Source organism: Mus caroli, chromosome 7 (assembly GCF_900094665.2).
Source record: "Mus caroli chromosome 7, CAROLI_EIJ_v1.1, whole genome shotgun sequence".
In the NCBI taxonomy this organism is placed as follows: domain Eukaryota; kingdom Metazoa; phylum Chordata; class Mammalia; order Rodentia; family Muridae; genus Mus; species Mus caroli.
The window spans coordinates 2,943,039-2,953,474 of record NC_034576.1 but is presented as its reverse complement, the minus strand read 5'-3'; the positions used below and the strand labels follow the sequence as shown (position 1 = coordinate 2,953,474).

At 46.9% G+C, this 10,436-nt stretch overlaps 1 protein-coding gene across 1 annotated transcript in view; it reads right to left on the bottom strand.

Annotated features, from left to right (window-relative positions):
- Nucleotides 1–10,436, bottom strand: part of Eddm13 (epididymal protein 13) — a 28,150-nt gene that overhangs the window by 2,092 nt on the left and 15,622 nt on the right. Inside the window, exons 6-10 of the mRNA XM_029479248.1 lie at nt 8,078–8,097; nt 5,673–5,699; nt 4,291–4,317; nt 1,975–2,096; nt 66–103 (exon numbers count right to left, since the gene is read on the bottom strand). Of these exons, the coding sequence (XP_029335108.1) occupies nt 66–103; nt 1,975–2,096; nt 4,291–4,317; nt 5,673–5,699; nt 8,078–8,097 (234 nt within the window). The remainder of the gene's footprint in view (nt 1–65; nt 104–1,974; nt 2,097–4,290; nt 4,318–5,672; nt 5,700–8,077; nt 8,098–10,436) is intronic.

Here is a 10,436-nt window from a genome sequence, read left to right as displayed (position 1 = left end):
AAAAAAAAAAAACCCCAAGAGGTTTAAAGCCAACCTCCCTGACCCATAGGCAAAAGGTGCCATACCTCAAATCCAGGTCCGGGTTACAATAGCGGCAGTAACACTGGAGAAGACAACAATGATGAAGGCATGGATGTGAAACAGAGAAAAATTTAAAAAAATTTTTTTAAATCAAACAATATCGGGAATTTAACTCCTGGGTTCCCCTGTCTCCCTCAGCCCTCAACCCCAATCCATGAGCCGCATTCTTGCTAAGAGTCTAGGCCAGCAGTTCTCCACCTGTGGGTCAGACCCCTTTCACAGGGGTCACCTAAGACCATCGGAAAACACAGATGTTTATATTATAATTCATAACAGTAGCAAAATTAGTTATGAAGTAGCAATGAAAATGATTTTGTGGTTGAGGGTGTTACAACAACATGAGGAACTGTATCCAAGGGTCACAGCATTAGGAAGGGTGAGAACCACTGGTCTAGCCAATCTAGCAGGATTTTCCTTGGGTCTACTACTACCTACAGCTCCTGGCCTGACCGTCCTTGTCTCTTCTTGCTCTTGTATCCTGCTCCAAATTCACTCCACACCCGGTACCCAGGGGCTTGATTTCACAACTCAGATGGGCTGGGCATGTGGCTCAGTTGGTATGGTGCTTGCTCAGCATGCATGAAACCCTGGGTTGGTCCCAAGCACCCCCTAAACTAGATGTGGAAGTTCACGCCCTAACACCAGCACTTAGGAGATGGAAGCTGAAGGAGCTTCCTTCATCCTGGACTTCCAAGGGCATCCTAGCCTACATTAGAGACCACTGCTCAACGTGCAGAGATGTGAAGGCTTGTTCCTTAACACTCTCCGGAATATGGAGGAGGGGGGGGGGGCGCCTGGGGAGTGAGGATACAAAGTGTCGGTTCACAGGGAAACAACTCTTAGTAGAGAACTGCCTGCCTCTCATCCCATCTGTGGAGGAGGTTCAGTAACAGAGGCCACTTGTGGCCAAGTCCAGTCAGAATTCTGTCTCTGAGATTGAATGAGGCAGCAGCTCAGGTAAGTTGGAGTAGTAACACTAACGCTATTTGGGATGGACTCACAAGCTTGCTTAGGAAATACTAAGTTACACAAAGAGTTTAGTTGAAGGAGCGCTGCTGCTGTGAGGTAAGCAGTGTGCTGCTCACCAGGCTGGTGCAGAATTTTCACTCCATACCATAATTAAAGTTTAGGGTTGTTGAAAAGTTTCTGCTTATGTTTATTCCCCAGGACTGTCTGTCAATTAGGCTCCATTCTCACCCCACATCAAAGAATATGCTTCTAAGAGGCGGCTCCAGAGGGTAGCACAACCATTATTGAATCTTGGTCTGCCTTAAGGCCTTTGTGCTCTTATCAGTAAAGCCATAGTTCTGCCAGATGGGTAGGGTCACCCTGGGTAACAACCATTTGAAGAAATCAACACTAGTTTACATAAAACATAATTTTGGCAAGTGTGTACATCTCCCATCGGCCCCAGAGGCCAGACTCGAAGCCTCCAATCTCCATTTAGATTGCTCAAAGTGTACCCTGAGGCTAGTACAATGTAAAATGCATATGACCAAGGTATATTTAAGTTAGTAAAATCTCTTATCCATGGCCAGCTCCTCTTTGGGTGTTAGCTAGAGCAGTACATGTGCAATTATTCTAATTTTCCATTTGAATCTCCAAGTGTGCAGGGTGGTTTATCACTGGGAAGGCATATCAATTCTAGAATAGTAGGAGAGACCTGGCTTCGGAAAGCTGTCCGATGACATCTACTTGCTTGTGCACAGACACACACACGAGTATACGCTTGGGTGAGCCCACTTCGTAGGAGAGTCTCCCCTCGTACCTCAACCCTTCTGACAGCTCTGTGCAGACTCCCTTCTCCCATGATACCTCCTCCATCTCTCCCTACCCTGCCCCTCCCTCTCATCAACCTTCCTCCCTCCATAGACAGAAAGGCTCCCTCCTCACCCAGTCTCCTTTATTGTAGGACACGAAGAAGAACGTAATCACCATGTAGGCACACCGCAGAAAGTTCCATCCACTGCTCCTCACAAGTCCCCTGACTGTGGTGGTGGCTGGAGGAGGCTTCACTAAAGGCAAATGCTGCGATGATTAATAATACCCAGAAACCCCCTTCCCCTTTGGCACTCCAAACTTGTGCCCCTAGGTGTCTCCTGAGTTGGAAGTTTCATTTATATTCGAGGTTGTGGCCATTTTCTCCCATCTTAGTAATCTCTCAACTTCCAGGCAAACTATTTGCTCTTTTGCACAGAGTCTAACCTGTACTCTGCAAACAAACAAACAACAACAACAAACAAAAACAAACAACAACAAACCACCTGCAGCTCCCAGGGAACCTCACTAATTGTCCTTTTGACTGGTTGATTTGCTTCGATTTTTGGGGACCTCAGGCTGGCTTCAAACTTACTCCGTAGCTAAGGGTGACCCCTTGACCCTCCTGCCTCGCCTCCCAAGGACTGGATCATAGGTATGCACCTTCAAGTCCATCTTACTAATTGTTCTGACGCTCTGTGTGCATTGTACATATGTATGTGTTCAGTGTGTGCATGCACACACACGTGCATGTCAGTTTCTTCATCAGCCCCTCTCCATCTTATTTTAATTACATTTCACTTATTCTATCGGGGTTTTTTTTTCCCCTTTGGTTTTTTTTCCTCCCGGGTCAGGGTCTCTCTCACCAAACCTGGAGCTCACCGATTTGGCCTGGCTTGCTAAACTGAGTTCCACAGGACACTTTGCAGGAGTTCCCCCTTTCCATCATATGGATCTTGAGGATTGAACTCAGGTCATCAAGGTTAGCAGTAAACACTTTTACCGGCTAAGACATCTTGCCTGCACCACCAATTTTAATATTCTTTATTTTTTAAAGACATATGTGGTGGTTTGACTGAGAATGGCCCCCGTAGGCTCATACATTTGAATTCTTGGCTTTCACAGTTCCTAGCATGTTTTGGGAGGGTGGGACAGGAATTGGTTCTCTTCCTCCACTGGGGATCAAATCAGGCCTGGAGGCAAGCACCTTCACCTTCTCAGCCCTCGCCAACCCAGGAACTCAGCCCTTAGCTGCGGGTGCGTATCCTTACTGCTATGTTTGTTATAAATTACAGTTCCCAGGGGCATTACTAAGGGTTTTTTTGTTTGTTTGTTTGTTTGTTTTTGTTTTTGAAACAAGGTCTTTTGGAGCTCAGTGGCCTCCAACTGCCTATGTAGCCTTGATCTTTCCTCTACCTTCTAAATCAGCAGCTTTCAATCTATGGGTCAGGACCCCAGGGTTGTACGGTCCTTTTACAAGGGGTCACCAGAGATCCTCAGAAAAAACAGATATTTACATTCCAATTCATAACAGTAGCAAAATTACAGTTATGAAGTAGTACCGAAAACCCTTTTATGGTTGGGGGTCTCCACAACACGAGGAACTGTATTAAAGGGTCTCAGAGTTAGGAAGGTTGAGAACCACTATTCTAAGTACTCCGTGCCCAGTGGTTTGTTGTTATCGTTGTTGCTGTTCACTTTTGTTTTGTTTTGTCTTGTTTTTGAGATGGAGTCTCACCATCCTAAGCTGGCCTCGACTTAGCTGCCCATCCAGCCAGTAACCTGAGATTCCCCTGTCCATGCTGGCCTCTGATAATGACATCTGCCAGCCTTACCTACCTTTTCTGATGTTAATTCTCTGTTTTATGTTTTGAAAGGGGGGGTGGTCTCACGAAATCAAAACAGGCCTTGAACCTTTCTAAGCTGCCCATGTTGCCCTCGGACTTCTGATCTTGCCAAGTGCCAGGGTTACAGGTGTGAGGCACCACTGCCGTTGCGCATGGCTCTAGGGACCAGATCCTGGTCTTTGTGCTTACTAGACATGCACTCTGCCCCAGTCGCACTGGGCATCTTAATCCAAGATCGCTTAACAGGAGCGATCCACCAGCACCAGGAGGCTTGTATCTGTGGTCTTCCCTTCTCTTAGTTTCCAGTCACATTCGCCTGCCACTCAACTTACCCAGGCATTTCCAGGGGAGAGGAGGGGGTCTGGAGGTCGGCAGAAGCAGAATGCCCCTTCTTCTTACCTCGGTGTGTCAGGTGCATTGACTCAGAGGAGCCAGGTGGGAGGGAGAGGGTGGCTGGGGCCTTGGATGCTCCCAGAAGCCTCAGGCGCTGAGGCTGACGCAGCTGTCTGACCTTTCCTCCAATACGACAGTGTACCTCACTCAGAGGGAAGGTGCTAACCGCCTGTCCACCCCGCACGAGGTCTCGAGCATACAGCCCACCCACCTTCTTCTTTGCAGTTACTTGTTTCTTCTAAGAAAGAAAAACATGGAGAGAATAGAGGAGGGGAGGGAGGGGAGAAAGAAGGAGAGAAGGGGAAAGGGAAGAAAAAAAAAGGAAAATTAGAGACTGGGTGGAAACCAGCTGCAAATGGTGTTTCTGAGACCCTCTGATGAAAGGGAGATTTTCACCTGCTTAATGTCACTTGACTCAGGCTCTCCACTGCTACTTGGCTATTCCTCTTTGTGACATGCCCTCCCCATAGATACACACACATACACGCACATGCACACAGTATGCACATGTGTGTTGATCTCCTTCGTTCCTTCAAGCCTTTGCTTAGATGTCACTTCCTGTGGACTGTGATGGCCCAGTTCCCTCTAAAACCACATCAGCCTCCTCCACACTGTGCCCTCATGTCTTCTGTTCTCCTCGCTCCGTAGGACAACGGTGTTCTTCAGTCTCTGCGCCTGCTTCTGGGCCACTTCATTCCCCGCTCATCAAAATACCAGCTGCATTTGTTTGTCTGATTCTGTTTTAAAATTACATTTGCTTATTTGGTGTATGTGTGTGGTATGCGTGTGGGGGGTGGTATGTGTGTGTAGTGTGGGGTCTGGGTAGGGTGTGGGTTGTGTTTGTGCATGTGTAGTGGTGGTGTTAGGGGGTATTTGTATGTATGTGTGGTGTGCATGTATGTGTATGTGTGATATGAGGAATGTGTCTGTGTGTGTGTGTGTGGTATATGGTGTGTGGTGATGGGGTGTGTGTGTATGTATATTGTGGTGGTGGTGGTATGTGTGTATGGTATGTGTGTATTGTGGTGGTGGTGGTATGCACATATGTGTATGTATGTGTGTGTGTGTGTGGTATGAATTTGTGTGCCAGAGTATACATGTGGAGGTCAGAGCACAACTAACGATAGTCCATCCTGTCCTGCCACTACTTACAGCCCAGGGCTTGAACTCAGATCGTCAGCCTTGGCAAGAAGTGTGCATTTTCTCACTGAGCCATTTCTCCAGCTGTTTGTTTGTTTGTTTGTTTGTTTGTGACAGGGTCTCAAGTAGTTCAGGCTGGGCTTGAACTTCTGATCCTCTTGTGTCCACCTCCAGAGTGCTGGCACTACAGGTCTGTACCCCCTCACTCAGCTTGCCAGCTACACCTGGCATACGTTTGATTTATCTTATTCCCTCTTCTATCTCAATGCCTAGAGGACGACTGGACACAGCAAACGGAGCATGAAGTTTGTCTGTGGCTTGGATGCATGTCATGGGTTTGTGCTGCTAATGATTGTGGAGTTGAGGTACGTAGGGTTCGGTAACATCTCTTCCAGCCTGAAAGCTAATACCTCTGTTTAACCAAAACCAGAAATGATGAAGTCACCAACTCACCATTCAGTACTTGGAGGCTCAGCAGACCTAAAACAATAGAGAAATGCAAATAGAATCTCAAAGGTAGCCATACAGAACCCAGGTCAATAGAGCCCACATGCTCACCCCAGACCCCTGTCCTAAAGAGCCCTGTGGAATTCTGGCCCACTTGCCTGCCTGGCTGTCTGTCTGCCTGCAATGCATGCCTTGCTTGCTACCCACCCTTCCTTCATTCCTTCTTTTCTTTTGATATAGGAAAAACTGAGAATAATAAATTCATGTTACAGAGGATCTACTAAACCTGCTTATGAACTATTAAACACACAAAGCAGAAATTAGCTAATGGAGCTCTCTGAGTCTCTTACCCAGAGGACGGTGATTTTGCCAGGTTGAAACAGGATGACCTCGGGTAACAGATACATGTTAAAGCAGCCCTAGTCCATTCTGGTAAAAATGACAATATTTTATCCTGTAACTCCTGCATCTATCTAAACAATCAAAGCTTGGCTTTTCTGTCTCCGTAAAACATGTTTAATTACCCAAAATGCAACCTGCACTGTGAAACTATAGAAGACAAGATGTTCTGTTCAGAGCTGGTTCCCTTCTGTGTGTTAGGCAGAAGTACTCAGGCTCATTAAAGAGCTTTTCCTTAGCCGGGCGTGGTGGCGCACGCCTTTGATCCCAGCACTCGGGAGGCAGGCGATTTCTGAGTTTGATGCCAGCCTGGTCTACAAAGTGAGTTCCAGGACTGCCAGGGCTATACAGAGAAACCCTGTCTCGAAAAACCAAAACCAAAACCAAAAAAAAAAAGAGTGGTATAGCAATTTCTCCCTGGGAAGGCTTTAACACATTCTCTTTGGGTCTCACTGAAGTTCTGGCTGACCTGGAACTTGCTATGTAGCCCAAGCTGACCTCAAACTCACAGAGCTTTCCCTTCCTTTGTCTCTGGGATTAAAGGTATGTATTACTATGTCCAGTACTGCCCATCTCATATCACCACCATCGTCATCATCGTCATCATCATCATCGTGTGTGTATGTATATGTGTTTACCCATGTGACTATGGGCACAAGCATATTATAGCACACATGTAGAGGTCAGAGGACAGCTTGCAGGAGTCAGTTCTCTCCTTCCACCATGTAGGACCTGGAGATCAAACTTAGGCCACCAGGCTTAGCAACAAGATCCTTTACCCGATGGATGGAGCATCCTGTGTGTGTGTGTGTGTGTGTGTGTGTGTGCATGGTGTGTTTCTGCCATGTGTACAGACATGGAGGTGGGCAGGCAGATCAGAGGTCAACCCAACTGTCATTTTTCAGGAGCTGTCCTTCTTATTTTTAGAGACTGGGTGTCCCATTGGCCTTGAGCTCACCACGCAGGCTATGTTGGCAGGCCAGTGAGCCCCCGAGACCCACCAGTTGGTGCTTCTCTAGCACTGGAATTATAGGTGTGCACCATCACTCCCAGTGCATGTTCTGGTGATTTGAGTCAGGGCCTGAATTTCCAGGGAGTCCTGAGCCCATTGGTGACACATGTCAGGTTACACAAGTCCAGGGCCCACATAGAATGAAGGACTTACCAAGGATCCCTGTGGTCCATCCAGGAGACAGGAGATGTTGATGAGTCCAGGGTCCATGAGAGAGGAGACCACAGGAGGGAGAAATAATCATAACTTTAGATGGTGGGAGATGGGAGTTCAGAGCCCAGGACAGCGGGCCTTAGAGCAGAGCTGAAGAAGGCTAGCCTAAGAGACATGGAGGTCAAAAGACTCTGACGGTGGTGAAGGACCAATGGGAGAGGTGCGGCATTTTAAAGTTATCAGTATTTTTACGTGCTTATTTATGTATTTGATTTCATGAGTGTGAGTGTGTTCCAGGACAGCCAGGGCTACACAAAGAAACCCTGTCTGGAAAAAACAAAAACAAAAAAACAAACAAAAATGAGGTTGGGTCCCCTAGTCACAGATAGCTGTGAGCTGGCATGTGAGCACCAGGAAGGGAGCCCAGGTCCTCTGGAAGACCTGACAACTGAGCTACCTCTCCAGCCCCCAGTTTTTGAAAATATTTGTTTGTTTGTTTTTATTTTTGCTTTTTGTTTTCCTTTTCAAGACAGGGTTTCTCTGNATAGCCCTGGCTGTCCTGGAACTCACTCTGTAGACCAGGCTGGCCTTGAACTCAGAAATCTGCCTGCCTCTGCCTCCAGAGTGCTGGGATTAAAGGTATGTGCCACCACTGCCTGGCTTGTTTTTATTTATTTGTGTGTGTGTGTGTGTGTGTGTGTGTGTGTGTGTGTGTGTGTGTGTGTGTGAAGAAGAGGCATCAGATTCAGATCCTTGAAGATGGCATTAAGAGCAGATGTGAGCCACCAGGTGTGGGTAGGGTTTGAACTCAAGATCCTCTGGAAGAGCAGCAAGTGCTCTTAATCACCAACCCATCTCTTTAAGCTTCTCTTATACTTTTTAAAAATTATATGGTATTTATTTATTGGTGTGAATCTGTGTGTGTGTGTCTATGTATAGAGGTCAGAGGACAACTGATAGGAGCCAATTCGCTCCGTCCATCACGTGGGTTCTGGAGATCAAACTCAGGCTTAGCTGCAAGCTCTTTTTACCCTCTGAGCCATGCTGCTGTTCCTTGATCTGCCCTTTGGAAGCTGAGAGTACTGCATTCCCTGCTCTGCCCCCATTCCTGACAGTCCCTGCACTGATGTGAGCCTCTTGGCAGGAATAAGGAGGTGAGGCAGGTGAAAGAAGAAACATACACTTACGTTTCAATACTGTTGAAACAGGAGCACCAAGGAGAGGGAAATCCAGGTGGGATTGTCGGGTAAGGTCAGAAGTGAAGAAGAAGAAGAAGAAAAGGGTGTTAACAGTGGCCGACCCTCCCTCTTTCCACCTGGAGCATCCTCAGCAGAGGCCACCCCACAAGGGACATGGAAGTATCATCCAGTCCAAACGGCATCGGCGAGGCTGTATACAGAGATGCTGGATCATCTGTGACCTATCTGCTTTAAGACACATTCATCCCTATGCCTGGAGTCGCCTGGCCCGTTTCCCCCAGGGAATTCACCTTCCAGCAATCTAGAGGACATCAGAAAAGCATCTCCACTCTTCTGTCATGCCTCCCGGCCCTCCCCACATCTCACATCCCACCCTACCCCCACCCGCAGTCAGGGAGGAAGGCTTGGATCCTGTTTTTTATTTTGGTTTTGTTTTCTACCTATAAACACATGTAACTCCTGCTGTCCTGTGCTCTAGGACAGTGGGGCAGCTTCAGAATCTGCTCAAATACTGGGACTCCAGGAACACACAGTTTACAGTCCCCGGAAGTGGGCGGAGCCTGAAAGCCACCTGGGGTCTCCTCCACTAGAGGGGTAAATTCCTCTAAAAACAGTGTCCTCTCCCCTCCCCTTCTCTCCCACTCCCTTTTTGTTTTGCTACAGAACCTTATGTAGCCCAGGCTAACCTCAAATTTGATATATAACTGAGGCTAGTCTCAAACTGCTAATCCTCCTGCCTTACTCAGCTTTCATAGTGCTGGGATCATAGACAAATACCACTGTGCCTAGCTCCCTTCTTTCTTGTTTCTCCTTCCAAGTATCTGGAAACATTCAGTTACCCACAAGAAAGGAAGGGAAAAAAAAACCCTATAGAAACAATTTTCTTTGCTAGGCATGGTGGCATACCCCTGTAATCCCTGCACTCAGGAGGCTGAGGTCAGGTCATCCTTGGTTATATACGGAGTTTAAGGCTAGCCTGGGCTACTTGAGACTTTCCCACCAAACAACAAACACCAAAAGGACATCAACAATAAAAGGAGAAATAACTTACTTTTCACTGAAAGGCAGATTGGAAACAGAATCAAGGAGTTCGTGTGGGAAAGAATGGGCCAGAGAATAAAATGAATATTAGTCCCTTCTCTCTCTGGTGCCTTCCATTTTCTTTCTTAAAATACTTTTTAATTGACAATTGTTCTTGTGTTCTGTTGAACTACCTTAGAGAGGAAACCAGTTTTGCAGCATCACTGAGCAGATACAGCCAACTGTCTCCTAATGTCTCGCCCTTGCCTTATCTGTGATCGTGAGTGAACTCTAGCTTGAGCCATTCCCCTTGCTTACCTGCACAGGTTGAACATCCCTAATCCAAAATGGCTCCATTACAAGATTTTTCGAGTGCCAAGGTGATGCTTGAATAGTTTCCCTCTGCTTGTTTTCATTGTTTTTTGTTTTTTAGTTTATTTCACTTTATTTACGTGTATATGCCTGTGTAAGCATGTGTGTATGCCCTTGAAAGCCACACTAAGCCACAGGCAATCGTAAACTGTCTTAAGTGGGTGGCACCTAACTCAGGTCTTCCAGGAAAGCAGAAAGTGTTTGTAACCACTGAGTCACCCCTCCAGCCTCCATTTGGTTTTACTTCTTGAGACAGGGCCCTCTCACTCCACAGACCAAGGCTATCCTGCAACTCTTTCTGTAGGTTCAAATCCAGCCAAACTACCACCGCCACCTCCATCTATCTCCCAAGTGCTGGGATTACCAGCCTGAGTCAGCACATCCAGGTCTGGATTTGGATGTTGTCCAGATCAGATTGGATGCGGTGTAAGAGTCAACTGACAAGAGTCAGCAATGTTCGCAATCCTGAAAATGTCTGAAATTTTAAACACATTCAGCATAGGGCATTTCTTTTTTTGGGGGGTGGGGGGTTTGTTTGTTTGTTTGTTTGTTTGTTTGAGACAGGGTTTCTCTGTATAGCCTTGGCTGTCCTGGAACTCACTTTGTAGACCAGGC